This window comes from Pelobates fuscus, chromosome 3 (assembly GCF_036172605.1).
Source record: "Pelobates fuscus isolate aPelFus1 chromosome 3, aPelFus1.pri, whole genome shotgun sequence".
NCBI lineage: Eukaryota > Metazoa > Chordata > Amphibia > Anura > Pelobatidae > Pelobates > Pelobates fuscus.
Window position 1 is genome coordinate 403211303 of NC_086319.1, and position 26078 is coordinate 403237380.

The window sequence follows — 26078 nt, forward strand, 5'->3', positions numbered from 1 at the left end:
AATAATAGACATGTGCAATTCGTTTCGGTCCGAATATGTATTCTGACGAATTTCGGACAAGTTCCGAAATTACTGAATTTCCGAAGTGTCAAAGTGCCGAAGTTCCGAAGCACAGTATTCCGAAGCACAGTAAGTACTAATATACTTGCCCAGTGAAAGAAGAAGAATGTTACATTTTAAACAATTTTAAATAAAAAGTATACAAACATAGCCAGGATTAAGCTGTAAGCATTTGCAACACTTACAACAATCAAGTAACACACATTCATATAAAATGTAAGTTACTTGGCCAGTCAGTGTAATGACAGGAATGAATAAGTAGATAACTCCCTAATTCCCCCGGTATTAGGGAGCTATCTACTAAAAGGCTGAAAGACCTGAATTGGTCTTTCAGACAAATTTACTAATACTAAGTAAAGATTACTTAGTATTAGTAAATTATGCCCCTACTCGCTATACCGCGAGTAGGGGCATGTCTATTAAACAGTGAGCAGCCTGTGGCTGCTCACTGTAAAAAAAAAAAAAAAAAAAAAAAAAATTCAAACTAAAGGGGGGACCTATTGCCCCCCCTCCCCCCGGCCCCCACCACTGAGCGGCGGGTGGGTGCCCTATTGTAAAATAAAGGGGGGGACCTATTGTCCTTCCCCCGCCCCCCACCCCTCAGCAGTGGGTGGGGGCCCTAAATCAGAATAAGGGGGGCCTAATGTCCTCCCCCCCTGGCCCCCACCCCTGAGCAGTGGGTGGGGGCCCTAAATTATAATAAGGGGGGGACCTAATGTCCTCCCCCCTGGCCCCCACCCATGAGCGGCGGGTGGGGGCCCTAAATTGGAATAAGGGGGGGGGCCTAGTGTCCCCCCCCTGGCCCTCACCCCTCAGCGGCGGGTGGGGGCCCTAAATACTAATAAGGGGGGACCTAAAGGGGTGGGGGCCCTAAAAACAATGTCGTCCCCCACAGGTGACTAGGGCTCCCCAAACCCCTAGTCACCTCTCCCCCCCAATAAAAATTATCCCCCTACCTACCCCCCTCACCCTAAAAATAATGAGGGGGGGACCTTTAACTATGTACCTGTAAAAAAAAAAAAATGAAACTTACCATTCGATGGTTTCTTTCTTCTAAAATCTTCTTTTTTCAGCCCCAAAAAAGGCCAAATAAAAACCCTAATAACCGACGCAATTATATATAAAAAAAAAAAAAACGAGCGCTAAAAAAATAATAATCCGTCTTCACCCAATGAGGGCTCCGCGCAGACTGAGCTCTGCAGGGGGGAAGGCTTATAAAGCCTTGCACCGCCCTGCAATTAGGCTCAGAGCACTCTGATTGGTGGGTTTAAGCCATCCAATCAGAGTGCTCTGAGAGGTAAATTAAGAGACATCTACATTTACCTGTCACAGTACTCTGATTGGTTGGTTTGAAATCCACCAATCAGAGTGCTCTGTGTTATTTTACACAACATGGGAAAGTTCTTTGGAATTTTCCCACGCTGTGTAATTTGACTCATAACACTCTGATTGGTGGATTAAGTAACCAATCAGAGAGTTATGAGTCAAATTACACAGCGTGGGAAAATTCCAAAGAACTTTCCCACGCTGTGTAAAATGACACAGAGCACTCTGATTGTTGGATTTCAAACCAACCAATCAGAGTGCTGTGACAGGTAAATGTAGAGACTTACCTGTCAGTCTCTTCATTTACCTGTTAAAGCACTCTGATTAGATGGCTTAAACCCACCAAGCCTTCCCCCGCCCTGCAGAGCTCAGTCTGCGCGGAGCCCTCCATGGGTGAAGATGGATTTTTATTTTTTGCGCTCTTTTTTAAAAAAAATAATTGCGTCGTTTATTATGGTTTTTTATTTGGCCATTTTTGGGGCTGAAAAAAGAAGATTTTAGAAGAAAGAAAACATCGAATGGTAAGTTTTATTTTTTACTCAGTTAAAGGTCCCCCCCTCATTAGTTTGTAGGGTGAGGGGGGTAGGTAGGTGTCCTCCCCCCTGGCCCCGCTCAGGGGTGGGGGCCAGGGGGAGCACATTAGGTCCCCCCCTTATTAGTATTTAGGGCCCCCACCCGCCGCTCAGGAGTGGGGGACAGGGAGGAGGACCTTAGGTCCCCCCCTTATTAGTATTTAGGGCCCCCACCCGCCGCTGAGGGGTGGGGGCCAAAGGGGAGGACACTAGGCCCCCCTTATTCTTGTTTAGGGCCCCCACCCACCGCTCAGGGGAGGGGGACAGGGGGGAGGACATTAGGTTCCCCCCCTTATTCTTGTTTAGGGCCCCCACCCGCCGCTCAGGGGTGGGGGCCAGTGGGGAGGACAATAGCCCCCCCATCATTTTACTTTAGGGCCCCACCCGCCGCTCAGGGGTGGGGGCCGGGGAAGGCACTTTTTTTTTGTTCAACAGTGAGCAGTCACAGGCTGCTCACTGTTTAATAGATATGCCCCTACTCGCGATATAGCGAGTAGGGGCAAAATTTACTAATACCAAGTAATTTTTACTTAGTATTAGTAAATTTGTCTGAAAGACCAATTTAGGTCTTTCAGCCTTTTGGTAGATAACTCCCTAATACCGTGGGAATTAAGGAGTTATTTACCAAGCGGCTGCAAGAGAAGTCCCGAGGTGCCGAAGTTGCCGAATTTCCGAAGTTCCGAAGTTCCGAAGTGCTGAAGTGCCGAAGTTGCCGAATTTCCGAATTCTTGAAGTACCGAATTGCCGAAGTCCCGAATTTCGGAATGCCGAACCAAACAGAAAATTTTCCCCATGCACATGCCTAATTAATAACAACATTGAAAAGACCCTATATTGCTGTTTTTTATTTTTGGGTGGACAGCAGTTAATCTGGACAAAGCCCGGGTAGTCTGATTCAGATAGAATAGATCTAGAATAGTGATTTAGCATGGCTTTCTAATAATACCTCCGATTTATCTTTTTATAACATTTACCCTAATATACTTACGCAATGAAATATTGAACCCTTAGCCAACATCTATCCAACTGGAATATTATTAAAGGGTTACTCCAAGTATCACTCTTGTCAGAGGCTGGTCAATGACGCATCAATGATGAGATGGAGTTACACCTCCAGCAGCCAATGGCACTCTGTAACCCATCTTCCCCAGGAGAAAAATTAGCAAAAATACAAAGACCCCAGGAGGTGACAGAGACTTTCAATGCATATCTGCTGAGCTTCATAGTGAAACACTGCAGAAACGGACTCCAGGCACCATGACAACTTTAAATCCATTAAGTGGTTATGGTGCTTGAAGTAGCCTCTGCGCTTTGTTGAGATACGGCTAACTTTGTTTTTGTTATTTTGGATATTGTATCAACTAAAGCGTAAGACAGGGGTGGATATCCTACATCAAAAGGAAACTATTCCTTTATGTTATCTCTTGGAGCTTTGCCACAACGTGATTTATCATTGATTTTTGTTGACTGATTAACTTTTACAGTGTTTGACCTGAGGAGTTTAGATATTTTTTATCTTTTTTTATTGTTTTCTTAATATTTGCTTTTCTAATACTTTTAAGTAGAACAGTTATTTTATGGATGTCCTACAGCATACACATTGAGAGGTTATTATTTTATAGTGTTTGTGTTTGTAGAATTGTTTTATTATTTTCCGTGCTGCCGTTTTTTTTTTTTTTGTTTTTTTTTATATTTTTATAGTACCGCAGGGACAGGCAACTTCTTAATTTGACGGGCAGAAATTCCTAACAAAGTGACGTGTGTATTTATTTCCTCTGACCTTTGCACCTAGAAAAGCCAGCAGTTTAAAAAAACAAGAAACAATTCATGTTTTTTCTTTATTACGGAGATAAACAGTTAAGTTGCCAGAGTGATGGCAGGAGCTTTGACACAAAGAATGTATCTTGTCCAAGATTTCTGTTGGAGTCAAAATTTGCATAAAAATGATGTTGCCATCCAGGAAGAGAAAATTCCAGGTGGATGATTGACAGCCTTACACCGAAATATTTTTTATAAAGAAAGGCTGATAGGACTGTACGGGCATTGCACCATAACCACTTTAGTAAGATGAAATGTTCATGGTACTTAGTGACCATTTAAGGAAGAAATTAAACTGTTTTTTTGTAGAAAAGGTAGAGTTTGCTAAGTTGGTATGATCATATAGGAAAAAATAAAATGTTATAACAAGGGCAAATAGAGGGACGAGTGCAGTTTGGAGCTACCAATACAACCTCCCCAAAAATGCTGAATTGAGGACTGAGCCCACGAGGACCTCGTTTTAGTGTCCTTGGAATTAGCTGGATTGTTCAACTACAAATTCAAAATTCTAATGCCAGCAGAATACGTGGCTTAATCCGTAAATAGGTAACGCCTTGTAATTAGCTTGTTGTGGGGAACCGATCGTGATAGAGCCACCCCAGTATAACATGAACATCTGGGAGAGATCATCCATTAATAGGACTTTTTCCAGGAGCCTGGCTAGACTGTAAAGGAAATCCTACCCGGAGTTCTCTCCCCTTTATCTCATTATATCAATATTCTTTACAGCCTGGCCCTTTAATATATATTTTTTTAACGTGTGAAGAGAAAACACCACAAAACAGCGTGTACGGTCAGACTTAATACTTATTTATCTTCTCTGTTTGCAGAAGTACCTCGCCGAGTACCTGAATGTGCTGCTTGCCACCTCTTTTTATCGTAATTACCATGCTATGGTGAGTATCCCCAATTTACCGGTTTCCCCATTTCAGAGGAGGGTCCCAATTTCAGGCTGTGCCTATCCTGTCTACACCCATTAGCCTCCCCATATTCTAGGAAGGCAGCTTACAACACAAACAACAATGGCAATCGACAAAGCCTCAACGTTTCATCAAAATAAATAAACCAGGAGAATGACCTGAAAACTAAACCAGATTTTAGGATATTTACAAATGAATCACTGGTCCCCCTGCACTCAGCCAAGAAACTCAAGTAGAAGATAAACACAATTTCACACTCTCAAATACACCCAATAACACCCCCTTCACAAAAACAGTATACACGAGTATACCAAGTATATTCTAAAAATTAAAGCCCTAATGGTCCACGAAGACTCTTATAATGGAGATTAAAGTATTACTGGGGTTCTTTAAAATCCCAGAGATAATATAGCTAACCAGTTAATTCTGCACAAATACAGTGTCTGCGAAAGACATATTTTTTTCTACAGTGGATTATGGATTCCACCACCTGTGTCAATAGTCCAGGGCAGGGGAGGGGGAGGGGATAAAATGTTAGAATTTGAGTAATTGGCAGTATGTACAAATGTTCTCCCCTTCTGTTTATTTTTGTTTTCATGGTGATGTGTGCTTTGGTGCGTTTGGGATTGTGTGACTGTTTTTATTATTTTTTTTTTTGTCTAATACATTTTGATATCTTGGTATTTTTTATAAGTGATTTTATGTTCTACTTGAATTTCGTAGCAAGGGGACCTTTGCTAGGTTCTATGTAGGCAACTCCTACCTGGCCCCAGCTGGTAGCCTCACCCTGTTCTTTACAGGCAGCTCCTATCCTGGCCCCAGCTGGTAGCCTCACCCTGTTCTGTGTAAGTAGCTCCTATTCTGTCCCCAGCCGGTAGCCTCACCCTGTTCTATGCAGGCAGCTCCTATCTGGACCCCAGCCCATATCCTCACCCTGTTCTATGTAAGGAGCTCCTATCCAGGCCCCAGTCAGTGACCTCACTTTGTTCTATGCAGGCAGATCCTATCCTAGCCCCAGCCGGTAGCCTCATCTTGCTCTATGTAAGCAGCTCCTATCCTTGCCCCAGCCGGTAGCCTCACCCTGTTCTTTTTAAGGAGCTCCTATCCTGGCCCCAGCCGGTAGCCTCACCCTGTTCTATGTAAGGAGCTCCTATCCTGGCCCCAGCTGGTAGTCTCACCCTGTTCTATGTAGGCAGCTCCTATCCTGGCCCCAGCTGGTAGCCTCACCCTGTTCTATGTAGCCAGCTCCTATCCTGGCCCCAGCCGGTAGCCTCACCCTGTTCTATGTAGGCAGCTCCTATCCTGGCCCCAGCCGGTAGCCTCACACTGTTCTATGTAGCCAGCTCCTATCCTGGCCCCAGCCGGTAGCCTCACCCTGTTCTATGTAGGCAGCTCCTATCCTGGCCCCAGCTGGTAGCCTCACCCTGTTCTATGTAGCCAGCTCCTATCCTGGCCCCAGCCGGTAGCCTCACCCTGCTCTCTGTAGGCAGCTCCTATCCTGGCCCCAGCCGGCAGCCTCACCCTGCTCTATGTAGGCAGCTCCTATCCTGGCCCCAGCCGGTAGCCTCACCCTGTTCTATGTAGGTAGCTCCTATCCTGGCCCCAGCCGGTAGCCTGACCCTGTTCTATGTAGCCAGCTCCTATCCTGGCCCCAGCCGGTAGCCTCACCCTGTTCTGTGTAAGTAGCTCCTATTCTGTCCCCAGCCGGTAGCCTCACCCTGTTCTATGCAGGCAGCTCCTATCTGGACCCCAGCCCATAGCCTCACCCTGTTCTATGTAAGGAGCTCCTATCCAGGCCCCAGTCAGTGACCTCACTTTGTTCTATGCAGGCAGCTCCTATCCTGGCCCCAGCCAGTAGCCTCACCTTGCTCTATGTAAGCAGCTCCGAACCTGGCCCCAGCCGGTAGCCTCACCCTGTTCTATGTAGGTAGCTCCTATCCTGGCCCCAGCCGGTAGCCTCACCCTGTTCTATGTAGGTAGCTCCTATCCTGGCCCCAGCCGGTAGCCTGACCCTGTTCTATGTAGCCAGCTCCTATCCTGGCCCCAGCCGGTAGCCTCACCCTGTTCTGTGTAAGTAGCTCCTATTCTGTCCCCAGCCGGTAGCCTCACCCTGTTCTATGCAGGCAGCTCCTATCTGGACCCCAGCCCATAGCCTCACCCTGTTCTATGTAAGGAGCTCCTATCCAGGCCCCAGTCAGGGACCTCACTTTGTTCTATGCAGGCTGCTCCTATCCTGGCCCCAGCCGGTAGCCTCACCCTGTTCTATGTAAGGAGCTCCTATCCTGGCCCCAGCCGGTAGCCTCACCCTGTTCTATGTAAGGAGCTCATATCCTGGCCCCAGCTGGTAGTCTCACCCTGTTCTATGTAGGCAGCTCCTATCCTGACCCCAGCCGGTAGCCTCACCCTGTTCTATACAGGTAGCTCCTATCCTGGCCCCAGCCGGTAGCCTCACCCTGTTCTATGTAGGCAGCTCCGAACCTGGCCCCAGCTGGTAGCCTCACCCTGTTCTGTGTAAGTAGCTCCTATTCTGTCCCCAGCCGGTAGTCTCACACTGTTCTATGTAGCAAGCTCCTATCCTGGCCCCAGCCGGTAGCCTCACCCTGCTCTATGTAGGCAGCTCCTATCCTGGCCCCAGCCGGTAGCCTCACCCTGCTCTATGTAGGCAGCTCCTAACCTGGCCCCAGCCGGTAGCCTCACCCTGTTCTATGTAGGTAGCTCCTTTCCTGGCCCCAGCCAGTAGCCTCACCCTGTTCTATGTAGCCAGCTCCTATCCTGGCCCCAGCTGGTAGCCTCACCCTGTTCTATGTAGGCAGCTCCTATCCTGGCCCCAGCCGGTAGCATCACCCTGTTCTATGCAGGCAGCTCCTATCCTCGCCTCTGCAGATTATTCTTCCGTTTCTGACCAAATAACTGTCTCTTTTTAAGATGGAGTTTCTTGATGTCAGCCAGCTGTCCTTCATTGCAGACCTCGGACCAAAAGGACTGTAAGTCTCTGTTTTTGAAATCCAATAAATGGTGTAGTATTTCTTTTAGCACTAATTTCATATAAGATACTCATTTTTACATAGACATTAGAACTACATATTACTGGCTTTTAGAAATCCCCCTCCAAATAACATCACCCTGCAGAACTATTCATAGACTGAGCTTGGCCCGCTACCCGAGTGCATCAGTCACGTCACGTGTGGTTTCCTGTGTCTTAGACGTGAGATAGCAATGTTGTGGTTTTAGTATTCTCCACCTGAACATAGTAAATCAGACAATGGGGAGATGAAAGATAATGGATCATGTGTCCCATTGACGGGAAATTCCTGGTCGTCACTTCCACAGCATCCATGAGCATTGCAATGTCAGCGTCTCTGAGTGTAGAACACAGCTTAGTAGCTAAGCCCTCTCTGATCAGAAATGACGTGATCCCTGCAACATGTAATTAATGTACCCTTTATAAACTAGTGAGAACAGTAGCAGGACATCACACCATCATTAACTGAACCCATCATTAATGTAAGGCTTTCTGTTTAGTGTGCAACGTTTGTTTGGCACTTTTTTTTTTGTTACCGTAATTATTATTTTTTATAAAAAAATTTAAAGACAAAATTCCCTAATGATTTAAGTAATTTTGTCTCCTGACACCTATAGACGATTTATTATTCTATTAGTGAAATCAGAAAAGATAAAAAATTCCCCACTTATTACTACTCATTGACTGCACTCAGGATGACCGTCCAAACCAATGTCCCTCATAGAGCACATGTCTCTGCCATAGAGAATCATTGAATACGATGATTCTCTATGGCAGACCATAAAGCTGCGCATGCACACCTGACGTCATGTATTTTAGCGTATGAGAGTTAGGAAGTAACAATTCTGGCTTTCATACCCAGATGGCTTTGAGGCGTGGCTTAAAGCTGCACTTCCAAGCCTTTTATTTATCAAAGAGATAACGTTGTTATAGTGCCTACAGTGTTCCTTTTAATAAGCCAAATTTTAAAAAATAAATATAAATCTGTCAGGCAGAGCGTCTGTGAATGATTGCGATCCCTCCTGTAATTCTGTGCTGAGTATACAAATCAGTACACAACACCATCTCAATGCAAAACGAAACAAAAAAAAGCAACTCTGTTAATGGTTAATTATTAACATGCCGTAGTTTAAAATATGTTCTTTGAAAAGGAACAGTCTAACCCCATCATCTCTCTCCCTCTTTAAGGGAAGGTTTAATACTGAAGCGCTCTGGGGGTCATCGTTTTCAAGGACTGAACTGCTTTGGTCATCATCAGATCTGCTACCGGTGGTCCAAGAGGTGGGTCCTCTCTGCCAAATATATGTCAATGGAGCCTAGAAAATGGGCCTTGCCCGAAATTAAAAATTGTATCAGAAGGAACGTGATACGAACTGGGAAATTCCATAGTATACATTGTGCATTTATCTGAATTATATAGCTATGCATATTGTACTATTGTGTACTCCTGATTTGTAGTATTTGTACTTATATTTTAGAACTGTGGAAGCTGTTTTCTCATAAATTGTAAATTTGTTTATTGTTGCATTTTTTAAAATACAGTATTTTGCACTTTATTTATAGAGTCATTGTAGTCCTGGCACTCTGTTTACAGAGTCGCCATGCTTTATTAAAGTGACATTCCACTCCATATCTCTAAACCTGCTTGTAAAAAGCTACAGATCTTGTCTGCTGCCTTTCTAAGCCCTCCCCTTCTAACCCCGCCCAGACTTTCTGTGGCTGTCCAATCAGAGACTTCCCAATGCAGATCAATCAAAAGTATTTGCAAGGGAGATGCTCTGAATAGTTCCTGCCTCTTAATTTTAACTCAGCTATGCTAAACAAATTAAGAAGTAACAGGACCAGTTATCTGATTGAAAGCCTGGGGTGGAGGGGGGGGGGGGGGAGGGGGTAACAAGGTTTATTTATAAAAGTGCACATTTCTCTTGACATCTCTTGACTTTTTATAAAACTGAAAAAAGAGGACACTTTTTACACATATAGCATTTCAGTGAGGTGAAGTGCTTTAGGCAACTGGAGTGTTCCTTTAATCCTAGATTGCAAAGAAATCATGATGATTACATTTAGGTTACATAAGAGTATCCTAGGTGGCTACTTGAATAGAATCCCTAATTGTTATTTCTCCAAGAATGCTCAGATGCCCTTATCCCCAGAAACCGGATTAACATCAATATCTGGTCTAGTAACCTCCAAATTTCCCCTGCTACCTCTTGTCTCAAATCCCCGTTGTATCCTTTAGATTGTAAGCTCACGGGCCAACTAGCTAAGCACTTTGTATAAAGAGCTCCAATGGCTAGTTATCCGCTTACGGGCAGTGCTCTCTCTACGTCTTGTATTTATCTGTTTATATTGTCCGTTCTCCACTAATTGTACAAATACCAGTAATAAATAAATAAATAAGAGTGCAGGCTGTTTTTACGATGTAAACCCAAACTGTGGGACACAGAGTGAGATGTTGTCTTTCTCCAGGTGGTTGGTGGTCAAAGACTCTTTCCTTCTCTATCTAAAACCAGACTCTGGAGAAATCTCCTTTGTGCTATTGTTCGACCCTGGATTCAGCACAGACATTGGGAAGAAACCGACAGAGACCAAGTATGGTGTCAGGATAGATAATTACTCGAGGTAAGAAAGACCCAAACAGTGTCTGTCATATTGGGGTGCATTTTATATATTGCGTAGGTGAATTCATTCTTTTATTTTCCTTCATTCTTCTGCTCGCTGTAATATGTGGCCTCCAGTACGATGGCATACTTATTCTAGCTATCTACCTAAAGAAAATATGTTGCCAATAGGGCCCTTTGTACCATTTCTAAGGGATGCATACCTTCAAACAAAGTGGTTAAATCATCACTAAAGAATGCGGAATACCAGGAGATGACTTGGGAGTAGCCTTCTTGTTATTTCTTTGTGATAATGGGTATAAATGGTTCTACACTGGCCAACTCTTATTTTATATTCCTTTTTATATATTGTGCTGGGATAAGTGTATCATCATTCCCACATTGTGTTTTAGGACACTGATACTAAAGTGCAGCAATTACCGTCAGGCACGCTTTTGGGGTCAGCAGATAAAGGAAATTGCTGAGGATGAAGGGAAAGATTTCCTACGAGTTCATCGATTTGATGCATATTCTCCTTTGAGGGAGAAAACCCCAGTAAAATGGTAAGAATGTGATGTTTCTGAATATTTCTGCCCGTCAGTAAACATACTCTGTCTGTCTGTCTGCAATACAGTCAACCTTTTTTCCTTCATATTCTCCAGCTCATTAAATTGCTCTTTTTGTCTGCAGGTTTGTGAATGGCGCCACATATTTTTCTGCAGTAGCTGATGCCTTAATGGAGGCAAAAGAAGAAATATTTATTACTGACTGGTGGTAAGAATTTTATTACTGATTGGGTTGCAATGTACATTTTTTGTTACTGGCTGATGGTACAATCTTTGTTACTGACTGATGGTTCGATGTTTGTTACTGACTGATGATAGTACAACCGATGGGACACCGATGGCACAATCTTTGTTACTGACTGATGGTTCGATGTTTGTTACTGGCTGATAGTTCGATGTTTGTTACTGACTGAAAGTTCGATGTATGTTACTGGCTGATGGTTCGATGTTTGTCACTGACTGATGGTTCAATGTTTGTTACTGATTAATGGTTCAATGTTTGTTACTGGCTGATGGTATGATCTTTGTTACTGACTGATGATAGTACAGTCTTTGTTATTGACCGATGGCACAATCTTTGTTACTGACTGATGGTTCAATCTTTGTTACTGAATGATGGTTCAATCTTTGTTACTGAATGATAGTTTGATCATTGTTAATGGATGATTTATGATCTTTGTTATGACTGATGCTGTTTTGATCTTTTGATGGTACAAACTTCGTTACTGACTGATGGTTCGTACTTTGTTACGAACCGATGGCACGATCTTTGTGACTGACCGATGTCATGATCTTTGTGGGGAGAAACTCGTCCAGGTGCCTCACCACAGCTGTGTGAAGAACTGGTAGGCTGCCTTGGTAGGTTGCTGAGTGGGCAGAGACCAGCGATACTCTGCCCTGGTGCCAGCGCTACCGTGGAAGTAGCCTTGTTGGAGCCTGGTTGCTGAAGGGGGAGACCGACTGTCTCCCCTTTGGATACTCCGCTCTGCTGCTGGAGGGGGAGACCAACTGTCTCCCCTCTGGCTAAACAGTCCTGTTGCTGGGGGACAGGACTGACTGTCCTTACACCCTGTGCTGTAGGTGCAGAGATCCACGGTCCCATCTGCACAGTTGTGGGGCTTACAGTCTCCCCCTGCTACACTAAGCCAGTGTTTCCCAACCCAGTCCTCAAGGCACACCTACCAGTCCAGGATTTAAGGATTACCCAGTTTTGTCTAAGGTGTTTTTAGAAAAAAAAGAAAAAACACCTTAGACAAAACTGGGTAATCCTTAAATCCTGGACTGGTAGGTGTGCCTTGAGGACTGGGTTGGGAAACACTGCACTAAGCTGTCGCTGGGGAGAGGGGGTAACAGGCTCCTCTCCCGATAGAACACTCCGCCGCTGGGGAATGGAGACTGGGCTCCCAATTCCCGGCATATCACACTGCCGCTGGGGAATGGAGACTGGGCTCCCAATTCCCTGCTGTATCTGCCGCTGGGGAATGGAGACTGGGCTCACAATTCCCAACAATTTATACTGCCGCTGGGGATCTGAGCCGACTTCCCAGCATCCCTGTAGCTCACCCTGCCGCTGGGGAGGGAGGACGCTGCTCTCCTCTCCCTGCACTTCACACCGCCGCTGGGCAATGGAGACTGGGCTCCCAATTCCCGGCATATCACTCTGCTGCTGGAGGGCAGGATCAACTATCTCTGCCCCCTGTAACTCAGCCTGCTGCTGGGGAGGGAGGACGCTGCTCTCCTCTCCCTGCACTTCACACCGCCACTGGGGAATGGAGACTGGGCTCCCAATTCCCGACATATCACACTGCCGCTGGGGAATGGAGACTGGGCTCCCATTTCCCAGCATATCACTCTGCTGCTGGAGGGCAGGATCAACTATCTCTGCCCCCTGTTACTCAGCCTGCCACTGGGGAGGGAGGACGCTGCTCTCCTCTCCCTACACTTCACTCTGCCACTGGGGAATGGAGACTGGGCTCCCAATTCCCGGCATATCACACTGCCGCTGGGGAATGGAGACTGGGCTCCCAATTCCCAGCATATCACACTGCCGCTGGGGAATGGAGACCGGGCTCCCAATTCCCGGCATATCACTCTGCCGCTGGGGAATGGTGTCAGGGTACCTGAAGTCTCTACCTCTGAGAGAGGCAGAGACTTAGAAGTTTATCCGTCCAGAAGGGCTGTTTCCTCCGTTCCTCGCGGTCCTCCCGGTCATTTACACGCCGGCCGCGAGGGATCCACTTCCTTTTGTAACACGACGCTCAGTAGTCGACGTCATGACGCCAACCCGGACCGACCTGTCACTCAATTGTCTGGAAACTAATCAGGACTCGTCGGAGGCGTGTCTACTCTCCTGAGCCAGGGTATTTAACAGTGCTTCTCCCATTTGCTCATTGCCCTGTCGTGGTTCTAGCCTGTCTAGTCACTCAGCGCTCTTGTATTCCAGTTATCCCTTTGGTTCCGACCCGGCTTGTTGTATTACTCTGCTTATCTCTGTTACCCTTTTGACCCGGCTTGTTCCTCGCTTACCTGTCTTCTCGTTCCCTCGACCTCGGCTTGCCTTTGACCATTCTCTCTATCTCCGTACGTTAGTCCGACCATTCTAAGGTCCGGTATCCGTACCTTTCTACTGTCTGTACTCTGCGTGTTGGATCCCTGTCCCGATCCTGACATTACGACAGGGCCAATGGATCCTGCAAGTACAAACAGTCAGCTTGGTCCTTCCGATCCTAGGTTTGAAGCCATGGAACACAGAATGGATCATATGGCCCTAGCACTACAGGCGTTATTATCTCGTGCTAATAACCCACCAGAGGAGACGCGTACTACTTCTATTTCCCCTGTGAGCTCAGGTCTAGAGGTAGCCACTGTAGGTGCCTCTTCCCATATTACCCCACCAGTACGTTATGGTGGTTCACCTGAGAAGTGTCGTGGTTTTTTAAACCAGATCAGTATCCACTTTGAATTACAACCTCGCTCCTATCCTACAGATAGGGCGAAGGTTGGATTTATTATCACCTTACTCATTGAGAAAGCTCTGAGATGGGCCAACCCATTATGGGAGAATGATAACCCGTTAGTATATAATTATAATGCCTTTGTAGCTGCCTTTAGAAGAACTTTTGACCCTCCTGGTAGAAAGGTCAATGCAGCTAGATTACTGTTGCGCCTGAGACAAGAGAACCGAACACTTGTGGATTATGCACTAGAGTTCAGGTCTTTGGCGGCAGAAGTTAAGTGGAATGAGCAGGCTTATATAGATGTATTTTTGAACGGGCTATCAGATGTAATCCTTGACGAGGTTGCTACTAGAGAGCTCCCTGAAAATTTGGAGGATTTAATTTCATTCATTTCTCGTATTGATGAGCGTTTAAGAGAGAGACAGAACACTCGAGAGAGGAACCTTAGACCTTCCTTTAAATTAGCTCCCGCATTTCAAAGTCCTGATTCCACTACCTCACTGTTTCCTGAACCTATGCAGATAGGCAATACTCGCCTCTCAGAAGAGGAGAGACAGTACAGGAGAAGGGAGGGATTGTGTATGTATTGTGGAGTCAGAGGTCACTTACGCCTGAATTGTCCTAATCGCTCAGGAAACGCTCGCACCTAAGTTTCTCTAGAGGACAGGCCTTGGGTGTTTCTATTTTGTCCTCTACTCATAATTATAAAGATCACAGGCTTCTGCTACCAGTTTCTTTAACTTGGGAGAAGGGAGTACTAAAGACCATGGCTTTGATAGATTCCGGAGCTGCTGAGAATTTTATCGACCAGGCCTTTGCTACTAAACACACTATCCCATCCCAGTTAAGGGATACACCCTTGGCCGTTGAGGCCATAGATGGTAGACCTTTACTTGAGCCTGTTATCTTTCGTGAAACCATACCCGTTAACTTAACTGTTGGTATCTTACACGAGGAAAACTTATCGCTTATGCTTATTTCGTCCCCTTCTGTTCCCATAGTCCTGGGTTACCCATGGTTAAAGAGACATAACCCTATTATTGATTGGGAGTTAGGGGAGATACTCTCATGGGGCCAGGGTTGCCAGGAGAGGTGTTTACGGAGGGTTTCTCCATTGGGTGTAATTAACACACCAGGTAGTTCTACCCAGTCTACAGATATACAGATACCGCCTCTGTACCTGGATTTAAAAGCAGTATTCGACAAAAGGAATGCTGATACTCTACCTCCACACAGGACTTTTGATTGTAAAATTAATCTACTACCTGGTACCATGCCTCCGAGGGGCAATGTATATCCTCTATCCACCAAGGAGAATTCAGTTCTAGAGGAATATATTCGGGAGAATCTAGACAAAGGATTCATTAGGAGATCTTCTTCTCCTGCCGGGGCTGGGTTTTTTTTTGTTAAAAAGAAGGATGGTTCGCTAAGACCTTGCATTGATTACCGAGGTTTGAATAAAATAACCATCAGAAATGCCTATCCGATTCCCTTGATTACCGAGCTGTTTGATCGTCTAAAGGGCTCTAAAATTTTCACCAAGTTGGATCTCAGAGGGGCATATAACTTGGTGAGAATCCAGCAAGGACACGAGTGGATGACAGCGTTCAATACCCGTTATGGGCATTATGAATACACGGTCATGCCTTTTGGTCTTTGTAACGCACCGGCAGTATTTCAGGATTTGATTAATGAAGTTCTTAGGGAATTTCAACATGATTGTGTTATTGTGTACCTGGACGACATACTTATACACTCTAGAGAGATTGAGACCCACCACAGACAAGTCAGAAAGGTATTACACAAACTCCTTCAACATGGGTTATACTGCAAATTGGAGAAATGTAGTTTTGACCAGTCTCAGATAGACTTTCTTGGTTACGTGATTTCTGGGGAAGGCTTTAAGATGGATCCCGACAAACTCCAGTCTATTTTAGATTGGCCATTGCCTAAGGGACTCAAGGCTATTCAGAGGTTTATTGGTTTCTCCAATTATTATAGGCGCTTCATTAAGGGATACTCTTCTATTATTGCGCCTATTACCAATATGACCAGACAAGGGGCTGACACTAAGACTTGGTCTACTGAAGCTCTCGTTGCTTTCAAGACTCTCAAGGAACTTTTTGCTTCTGCTCCAATTTTAGTCCATCCTGATACGACTCTGCCGTTCCTACTCGAGGTCGATGCCTCTGAGACAGGCGTAGGTGCTATTCTGTCACAAAGGTTAGGGGTGGACAAACCACTACACCCTTGTGGTTTTTTTTCCAAGAAACTATCTGGGCCTGAGAGCAGATATGACATCGGTGACAGGGAATTGTTAGCGGTCATTATGGCTTTAAAGGAGTGGAGACATTTATTGGAGGGGACCTTACATCCTGTTACCATTTTAACGGATCACAAGAACTTGTCCTATATTGGGGAGGCTAAGCGACTGTCCGCCAGACAAGCTCGTTGGTCCTTATTCCTGACCCACTTCAATTATGTGCTTACTTATAGACCTGGTTCTAAGAACTCTAAAGCCGATGCCTTGTCTCGCCAATATGAACCTTCTACTATATCTGAACCTGTTCTTTCCTCTATAGTTCCGAAATGCAATATTATCGCTAACACGAATCTCAGGATTCACTCTCCGTTACTTGACGAGATCTTAAAGCTGCAACATCTAGCCCCTAAACAGACTCCCGGGGGTCGACATTTCGTTCCTCCTGCTCTTCAACTGGAACTGTTACAATGTTTCCACAACAGCAAGGTGGCTGGACATCCTGGCATTCGCAAGACGTGCACTTTGATCTCTAAAGACTTCTGGTGGCCTGCTTTACGTAGGGATATTAAAGATTTCATCGGTGCGTGTGAGGTTTTTACAAAGACCAAGCAACCTCATACGCTTCCATGTGGATTTCTGCATCCCTTAGAGGTTCCAGAAAAGCCATGGTCCTGTTTGGCTATGGACTTTATTGTCGATTTACCTATCTCTAAAAAACAGACTGTTATCCTCACCGTGGTTGACAGATTCACCAAGATGGCTCACTTCGTTCCTCTGCCTAAACTTCCGTCTTCTCCCGAATTGGCAGAGATATTCGCAAGGGAGATTTTTCGTTTACATGGGATACCCTCCCAAATTGTATCTGACAGAGGTTCCCAATTTGTTTCTCGTTTTTGGAGATCCTTCTGCTCTCAACTGGGTATCAAATTGAATTTCTCTTCTGCCTATCATCCTCAGTCTAACGGAGCTGCTGAACGCACCAACCAAAAGATTGAACAATATTTACGTTGTTTTGTTTCCGAACACCAGGACGATTGGGTCGGTTTGATTCCTTGGGCGGAGTTTGCGCACAACAATCTCGTTTGTGATTCTACTCATTCAAGCCCCTTCTTCATGAATTATGGCTTTCATCCATCCATTCTTCCCTCGGTTTCTCCTTCCCAAGGGTTACCGTCGGTTGATGTTCATGTTGCCAATTTGAGGAAGTTGTGGGATCAGACTCGACAAATTCTTCTGCACAATTCTATGCTGGTTAAGAAACACGCTGATAAACGTAGAAGGCCGGCTCCGGTTTTTGTTCCAGGCGATAGAGTATGGTTGAGTACAAGAAACATTCGTTTAAAAGTGCCTTCCATGAAGTTCGCTCCTCGTTATATTGGACCTTACAGGGTTCTGACTCGAATTAACCCAGTTGCGTATCGTCTAGCTCTCCCATCTGCCTTACGCATTCCTAACTCCTTTCATGTTTCATTGCTGAAACCGCTAGTCTGCAACAGATTTTCCTCCACGGTATCCTCTCCTCGCTCTGTTCAGGTGGAGGGTCAGGAGGAGTATGAGGTCAACTCTATCATCGATTCTCGAATCTCCCGGGGGAGAGTACAATATCTGGTCGACTGGAAGGGATATGGTCCTGAAGAGAGGAGTTGGGTACCTCCGCAGGGCGTTTCACTCCCGCTTCCCATCTCGTCCCGGTTCCTTCCGCCCGGTGGGCGTATCTGAGAGGGGGGGTACTGTCAGGGTACCTGAAGTCTCTACCTCTGAGAGAGGCAGAGACTTAGAAGTTTATCTGTCCAGAAGGGCTGTTTCCTCCGTTCCTCGCGGTCCTCCCGGTCATTTACACGCCGGCCGCGAGGGATCCACTTCCTTTTGTAACACGACGCTCAGTAGTCGACGTCATGACGCCAACCCGGACCGACCTGTCACTCAATTGTCTGGAAACTAATCAGGACTCGTCGGAGGCGTGTCTACTCTCCTGAGCCAGGGTATTTAACAGTGCTTCTCCCATTTGCTCATTGCCCTGTCGTGGTTCTAGCCTGTCTAGTCACTCAGCGCTCTTGTATTCCAGTTATCCCTTTGGTTCCAACCCGGCTTGTTGTATTACTCTGCTTATCTCTGTTACCCTTTTGACCCGGCTTGTTCCTCGCTTACCTGTCTTCTCGTTCCCTCGACCTCGGCTTGCCTTTGACCATTCTCTCTATCTCCGTACGTTAGTCCGGCCATTCTAAGGTCCGGTATACGTACCTTTCTACTGTCTGTACTCTGCGTGTTGGATCCCTGTCCCGATCCTGACAAATGGAGACTGGGCTCCCAATTCCTGGAAAATCACTCTGCTGCTGGAGGGCAGGATCAACTATCTCTGCCCCCTGTAACTCAGCCTGCCGCTGGGGAGGGAAGATGCTGCTCTCCTCTCCCTGCACTTCACACTGCCGCTGGGGAATGGAGACTTGGCTCCCAATTCCCTGCTGTATCTGACGCTGGGGAATGGAGACTGGGCTCCTAATTCCCTGCTGTATCTGCCGCTGGGGAGAGGAGACTGGGCTTGTTATGGTACTTTTTGAAAGTAAACCAAAATGTTTAAAGTCTATCTGTTCCTGTCCAAATCAATAAAATTAAATTGCGTATATACGCTGAAGTAATTAAGTCTGACACACGAGGTTCAGGTTAAAATAACTTCGAGAAAGTTTATTGGCAAGTGAGGTAAAAGCGGGCGCGCAGGCCCTTTTAAGAGGCATTTTGCGTCATCATTGATTATTAGAATATCAGCAAATAAACATCATCAATTGGATTAATTGTTAAGTGACGGAGTTAGTGTCTTACCTATTGGTTAGTAAAATTAAGAGGTTAGTCCCGTGCCCACCCATCAGAGGTGGGATTATTCTGGACACGGGTGGGGGACAAGGGGGTCCTAAGCGTCATTTTACACGGTCAGTGATATCAGGCTTTATGTCCAGGTGCAAGGTCTCTTATGAATAGAACATTTCATTACTACTGTGTTCTGTGGCCTTCAAACTATACTATCTTACAAGCTCTTAAGGAGTAGCCAGCAAGTCTTAAGGAGTAGCCAGCACCTCCTGGTACTTGTCCTTGAAGGAAACACGGTCTTTGTCTACTGTATTAATTGGGTTGAGAAGTTCAGTCACGTAATGTAGTTTTAAAATGAACAAGTTAAGTCATGAGGACAAAATAGAGGATTGAAGAAGTCAGGTTAGGAGGACAAAATGGAGGACGAAGTCACAGTATAAAATTAAAATGGAGTTAGTACAATAATTCAATACAAGTACAATAAAGATTTTAATAATTCCACATCAGTCCCCCCTATGAAATGTTAGATTCTAAGAGATAAAACTTTATTATGTTAGTATCAGAAGACGTGTTAACCCAAAGGCACAGAAACCCCGTGGCCGCTAGCTAGATGTTAATGCAAAGTGCAAGGCTGTCCCTAGATCTGACCCTAATAGGCTAACCATCCGTCAGTATGGCTCTCGAACGCTTCACACCCAAGGGTATCCCATGGCAGCTAACCCACCACTTCTCCACATGGGGCCTTTACCATTCACTGACAGATGCTGTCCCTAATCTAGTCCCTTCCTAGAATTCCTGCACTTTATCGACAAAAGGGAATGTTTGCAGCGGCAGACAGGGTGAGTTGATGTCTTGAGATTCTTGGTCATCAACTTCGAGATGGGTAAAAGCGGGTGCCGCTTGGTCAACAGTCTTCATGAGGGATTTTCTCAGACATGGGAGGACACAACAAAAGAGAAGAGCAAAAATAAAAAGAAAAATTAGTATAGCCATACCAATCTGCATTAAAGCCTTTTGCCATCCTGTCATCCAACCAAACCATCTTTCCCAGGGATCTTTTATCCCAGAATTCCTTTTTAACTCTTCAGACAAGTCATTTAATTTTTCTATAGCTAGTGTGACTTTACCATTAGGGCCTGTGTTTTCTGGGATGTAGGTACAACATGTCATGGTGTCGGGCAAAATCTTACAAACCCCTCCTTTTTCGGCTAAGATCATATCTAGGGCCATCCTATTCTGAAAAGTCATTTGGGATGTGGCCTGTAACTGTTCGGCCAATCCCTGGAGGGCGTCTCTGGTGTAATTGACAAAACGCTGTTGATTATAATAAATGTAATTTATCCAATTTAGATTTTTGTTTGCGGTAACTATGGTAAAAATTGATTCAAATCCTGCAGCAACTTCATCCCTAGCTTTAAATTCATTGGGCACCCCCCTGGGCACTCCAATGGCATCAATATATACATGAGGATCAAAACTTCCTTTCACTGGGGCGTCACGTTTAACCTTAGTGTGGCTGTACTCATGGGTGTTGAGGTGTGTGTCAGAAATAATATGTATAGGCATAATGGCCTTAGTCAAAGTACACTCTCCCCACCATTCTGTGTCCATTCTGGATCTTAGCTGTAAATCCCCACACAACCAATAAATGTCTCCTAGTGACCTAGTGTGATGTTGCAGCAAACGTACAGGGACAGTTCTGTATGTAGCACAATAGCCTTTGGAAAAGTTACCTACAAATTTACCAATACCATCGTACATGGCATAGCAAGTGTAATTACCTTTATATACGGTAATACCATCAGGGGGTTTGACGTCTTTGGCTAGAAGAGGATACTCCTTTGTCCATGCAATACATATGGACCTGTTAAAATTATAGTGATAGGCAAAAAGGCTTAAAACACATTCTTCTATATCTACGGGTAGGATTAAGGGTACGGTACCCAGGTGAGGCCGGGCACCTCCACACACATAACATGCGGTTCTATTATGTTTATTAGCATTATATTTCATCCATTCTAACCATAAATTTACATCATTAAAACCTGTTTCAGCGGCCATGGTATCTTCAAAAGTGGGGTTAGCAATGGCCATCATGTCCTGAAAGGTCTGGATATGGGGTTTTAATGGGTTAGGGACCATATGGGTGGCCCCTTGCCACTCAGAAGAGTTGCACATATCTTTGAGGTAGAAATGCCCTAATTTCTGGTAGGAACCCTTTTTCCAGTACATTCCCATCACATACTGGTCTGCATCTGTTGGGCTTGGGCGCTCAATGTTAAGGATTAATTTCATTGGTGTGCTCCCCCCAGGCTTTCTCAAAGTCATTCTCTGGAGAAGCGATCTACCATGATCATCTACTTTAGCTACGGCACTTTTTGGTTTGTAACCCCAGGCAGGCCCGGCATTCCATCCCGCCGCCCCCCAGTGATCACAATTGTGCCCCCATTGTTTGTCAACTACACAAACATATGGGTCTTTCGAATGAGGGATATCTCTATAGATGCTCTGGATTTGTGGTGTGGGAAATGGGCATTCTACAATATCACAGTAGTCAAAGGTATAAGTAGCCACCTGGGTGCATGATGAATTATACCAGAAGGTGTACCCACTAATGTCTTTGGTAATGGCTACTTGCTGGGCCTTCATAAGGCTAATTAAGGAGAAGATGTACCAGAGATACATGTTTGTGTGATATTCGCTTCCTCTGGGGCAGGAGATTTCTTGCAGTGGGAAGCGTGGATCCAATTTGGCCTACCGGCCAATTTGACGGAGGTTGCGGTAATCAGGAGAACTTGGAATGGACCGTCAAATCTTGGTTCCAGGGTATTTTTCCGCACAAACTTCTTGACCAGGACCCAATCTCCGGGAAGTAGGTTATGGGAACCTGTATCCAATTCGGGATCTGGAATTGAAGAGAAAACTTGGGCATGTATTTTGTTTAGGACATTTGCAAGTTCAGTTACATAGTCTACTAAAACATCTGATTGGAGTTGCAACTGCTGCGGATAGTAACAACCTAGTCTGGGTGCTGTCCCAAATAGAACCTCATATGGGGACAGTGAATGCTTCCCTCTAGGTGTGTGCCTAACACTAAATAGAGCTATTGGTAGGCTTTCTGGCCAGGGCATCTTTGTTTCTTGTGACATTTTTAACATTCTAGTTTTTAGGGTGCCATTCATGCGCTCCACTTTACCACTACTTTGTGGGTGGTAAGGGGTGTGGAAGGCTAGAGTCACCCCTAGAGCAGTCCAAATTTCTTTAGTCACAGTTGCTGTAAAGGCTGGGCCTTGATCACTCTCAATAACTTCTGGAAGTCCGAATCTACATACAATATCTGTAAGTAGGCGCTTTGCGGTTGTTTTTGCAGTGATATTGGCCACTGGGTAGGCTTCTGGCCAGCCTGAGAACATGTCCACTATTACTAGTGCATATTCATGGGGCCCACTCTTGGGCATTTGGATGTGGTCAATTTGAATCCGCTGGAAGGGGTACATGGGCTTTGCCAGGTGTTTCGCAGGTACTTTAACTGGTTTTCCTGGATTGCATTTTGCACAAATGACACAGGCCTTGCAGAAGCCATTGATCAATGTTGTGATTCCAGGTGCTTCATAATACTTCTGTATGAGGGCGGCCATCAATTCTTTTGACAGGTGTGCAGGCCCATGTGCCCATTGGACAACTGCTGGATACAAATTTCTGGGAAGACAAAATTTGAAGTTGTTGTAATATATTCCGTCCTTTTGGACAGCTCCTTTCTTTTTCCATTTCTGGACTTCTTCAGGAGTGACTGCAGCTTGCTGTTCTTGTAAAATTCGCAAATCAGTAGGAAGAGTTTGCAGGGCAAAAATAGGGACTTCTTCTTCTTGTCCGGACACTTCTTCATCCACTTCCTGCAAATCCCTGGCCGCTAACTTAGCAGCCTGATCAGCCAAATGGTTGCCCTTTGCTTCATCTGTATCCAATTTCCCATGGGCCTTTACTTTCAAAACGGCCACTTCTTTGGGGAGTAGGAGGGCATCCATTAGCTCCTTGATTGCAGTGCTGTGTTTGACTGGTGTACCGGCGGTGGTAAGAAATCCTCTAGTCTTCCAAATTAGGCCGAAGTCATGTGCCACGCCTAGAGCGTATCTTGAATCTGTATAGATGTTGGCACGTTTTCCTTCGGAAATTTTGCAGGCTGAAGTCAGAGCCTGTAATTCAGCTTCTTGTGCAGACATTGCTGGTGGTAAGGATGATGATTTAATAACTTCATCTGTTGTGGTTACGGCATATCCTGTATGATATGTTCCTCCTTCATCGGCATATCTCGATCCGTCCACAAACAGGGTAAAATCCGGATCTGGTAATGGGTTCTCATGCACAGTTGGTAAGTGCACTGTTTCCATTTTCATCTGTTCAAAACAGTCATGAGGTGTTTCTGGGTCATAATCATTCTTTATGACCAGATCTTGAAATTCCTTTTCCAGGAAATGGCGTGGCCATGCTTCTAGAAGGTCAGTTGTTGGGTATTTGACAATACCATTTTCCTGTAGCTGTTCTTCAGTCATGGTGGCCCATAGTTTTGCCATGGGCCCAAGATCATTCCATGACCTTGTCTTCAACTTGGTAACAGGAATATGTGGGATAGCAGTATCCCAATGACGGTAAAGGTAGTTAAGTTGTTGAGGTAGCTGGATCAAGACCATACTATTGCCGTCAGAGTCACAATAGAAGTCTTGTGCAGTAAGCTTTACATCGGTCCGGTGGTAAAGCTCATCTTCATAGCAAGGTTCAGGGGTAATGTTTGGTTTGTACCACGTGGTGCAGAAGGCGTGATCTGGGCCTTCACAGAGAGGTTTTTCACCTTCATAAAATGTCAAATGTGGATGCATGACTTTCTTAATACATCCACAGAGCAGGTGAATGTAGGTTTCATCCGTGATAAATCCATAATAGATACCCCCCTCAGGGAGTGGAAGAAGAGTGGACGGATTAAGCACCTGACATCTTTGGATGGAAATGTTGTCAGGCAAAAGAAGATGACACTGTAAGCGCAGGTGTCTGGCTGGAGACACGTGCTTGAGCTGGACTTGGTTGATGATGGCAGAGATGTCATGAGGGGCCAAAACAACCAGAGGGTGGCCAAGGACCAGGTCTGAGGTCTTCTCTATGAGTTCTCTCGCAGCAAAAACAGCCCTGAGGCAGGAAGGAGTTCCTCTGGCCACAATGTCCAGTTGACATGAGAAATATCCAATAGGCCTCTGGCGGCCTCTTAAGTCATTAGTTTGGGTGAGCACTCCTGTTGCGTGGCCTTGTCTTTCAGAGACAAACAATTTGAAAGTTTTGGAGTAGTCAGGGAGGCCCAAGGCAGGAGCAGAAGCAATGGCTCGTTTGAGAGCAGTAAAATTGTCCATAGCTTCTTTAGTTAAACAGAAAGGGTCAGACTTAAGTGCGTCATAGAGAGGTTGCATGAGCAGAGAGGCTTCTGGGATCCATGCTCTGCAGTAGGAAATGAGGCCTAGGAAGGCATGAAGAGACTTAGAAGTCCTTGGAGGCGGAATATCCAGCACAGCTCTTACCCGGTCCCGAGTAAGATGTCTGGTACCTTGAGATAGGCAGTGTCCAAGGAAAATTACTGAAGGTTGGCAGAACTGTAGCTTGATGAGCGAAGCTTTGCATCCTTGTTCTGCCAAATAACAAAGCAGACTAATTGAGCACTCTTCGGTGGTGGGTATGTCATCTCCACAGAGCAGCAAATCATCCACATACTGAAGCAGAACAACTTCTGGGTGCTCGGCTTGCCATGGGTCAAGGATGGTGGCCATGGCCTTTGCAAATTGACTTGGTGAATTTTGTGCCCCTTGGGGCATGACAGTCCAGGTATACTGTTGCATCTCATGAGTGAAAGCAAACAGATATTGGCAGGATGGGTCCAGTGGGACACTGAAAAAAGCATTTGCTAGGTCAATAACTGTGAAGAATTTTGCAGATGGTGGGACTCCAGAAAGCAGAGTATGAGGGTTTGGTACAAGAGGGGTGTCCAGGACTGTAGCTTCATTAACAGCACGGAGATCCTGAACCATCCTGTACTTCTCTGGCTCACCCTTCGGAGTTTTCTTCTTCACAGGAAATAACGGGGTGTTGCATTCAGATTTACATTTGACAAGGGCACCCTTCTCCAAGAGTGCCTTAATGTGGACAGAAATTGCAGCTGACTGTGCTGGTTTTAATGGATACTGTGGTTTTCTTGGTAACTTAGCTCCTAAAATAAGCTTTACCACCACAGGGGGAACATTTAGGTGACCTATGTCCTCTGGGCCTGAGGACCATAACTTTGCGGGCACCTGTGTTTTTAATTCCTCTGGGAAATTGGACCTTAATTCTGCTGTCTCCTCACGGGGCTTTTCTAAATGCAGCATCAGAGGCAAAGAGCATAGGGCTGAAGTGTCTGATACAGACAGGGGTGTAAACATTTCTACCTGCCCATCCGGGGTAAAAGTGATGGATGCTTGCAGGCGTGAGAGGACATCAGCACCTAACAGGTTAATGGGGCATGTGGAGGATACTACAAAGCGAGCGAGCAGGCTAGAGCCAACTCGTAGCGGGGTTGTTAGAGGGCTATGTCTCGGCTGGCCATCCACTCCAACACAAGAGACATCAATATTTGACAGAAAAGATGGGTCTGGCAAGTCTTGTTCTCGTAGAACACTACGGGCTGCACCTGTGTCAACTAGAAATGTGGTGGGGTGGCCTTCAATGGGCAGAGTCACTGTGGCAAGTGGTCCCCCCTTATCCCCTGTAGACACTGCCATTACAGGGGTTACAGACACAGGCTTGCCAGTTTCCTATTCATCGGGTTCCTCAACTATTGGGACCCCTTTTTCGGTCTTAGTGACCGGGGCAGGTCTGGATGGCTTTCTTATCTCTCTTTTGGGTTCCGGGCAATCACTTTTAAAATGACCTTTAGCTTTGCAATTAAAGCAGAAGCTATCCTCTGGTCTGGTGCCCCTGGGAACGGGGATACTGCGTGAAACCATAAGAGGAGCAGAGCTTGGCCTTTTGGGGGTCTGGGCAGATTCTAGGCCCCTAGCGACTAAAAGCAGGGTATCCAGGGGAACAACCTTATATTCAGGGCGTGCAGCAATAATTCCCTTGCGTATAGAGTCTTTAACGCCTTGGACAAACGCACC

The 26078-nt window shown here is 45.6% G+C and overlaps 1 protein-coding gene across 3 annotated transcripts in view; it reads left to right on the plus strand.

Moving 5' to 3' along the window:
• The window catches only part of PLD2 (phospholipase D2), a 106800-nt gene that overhangs the window by 46215 nt on the left and 34507 nt on the right, over positions 1–26078 (plus strand). For all 3 annotated transcript variants that reach the window (XM_063449732.1, XM_063449734.1, XM_063449733.1), the window contains exons 6-11: positions 4607–4672; positions 7622–7680; positions 8907–8999; positions 10188–10340; positions 10732–10881; positions 11009–11092. In XM_063449732.1, the coding sequence (XP_063305802.1) occupies positions 4607–4672; positions 7622–7680; positions 8907–8999; positions 10188–10340; positions 10732–10881; positions 11009–11092 (605 nt within the window). The remainder of the gene's footprint in view (positions 1–4606; positions 4673–7621; positions 7681–8906; positions 9000–10187; positions 10341–10731; positions 10882–11008; positions 11093–26078) is intronic.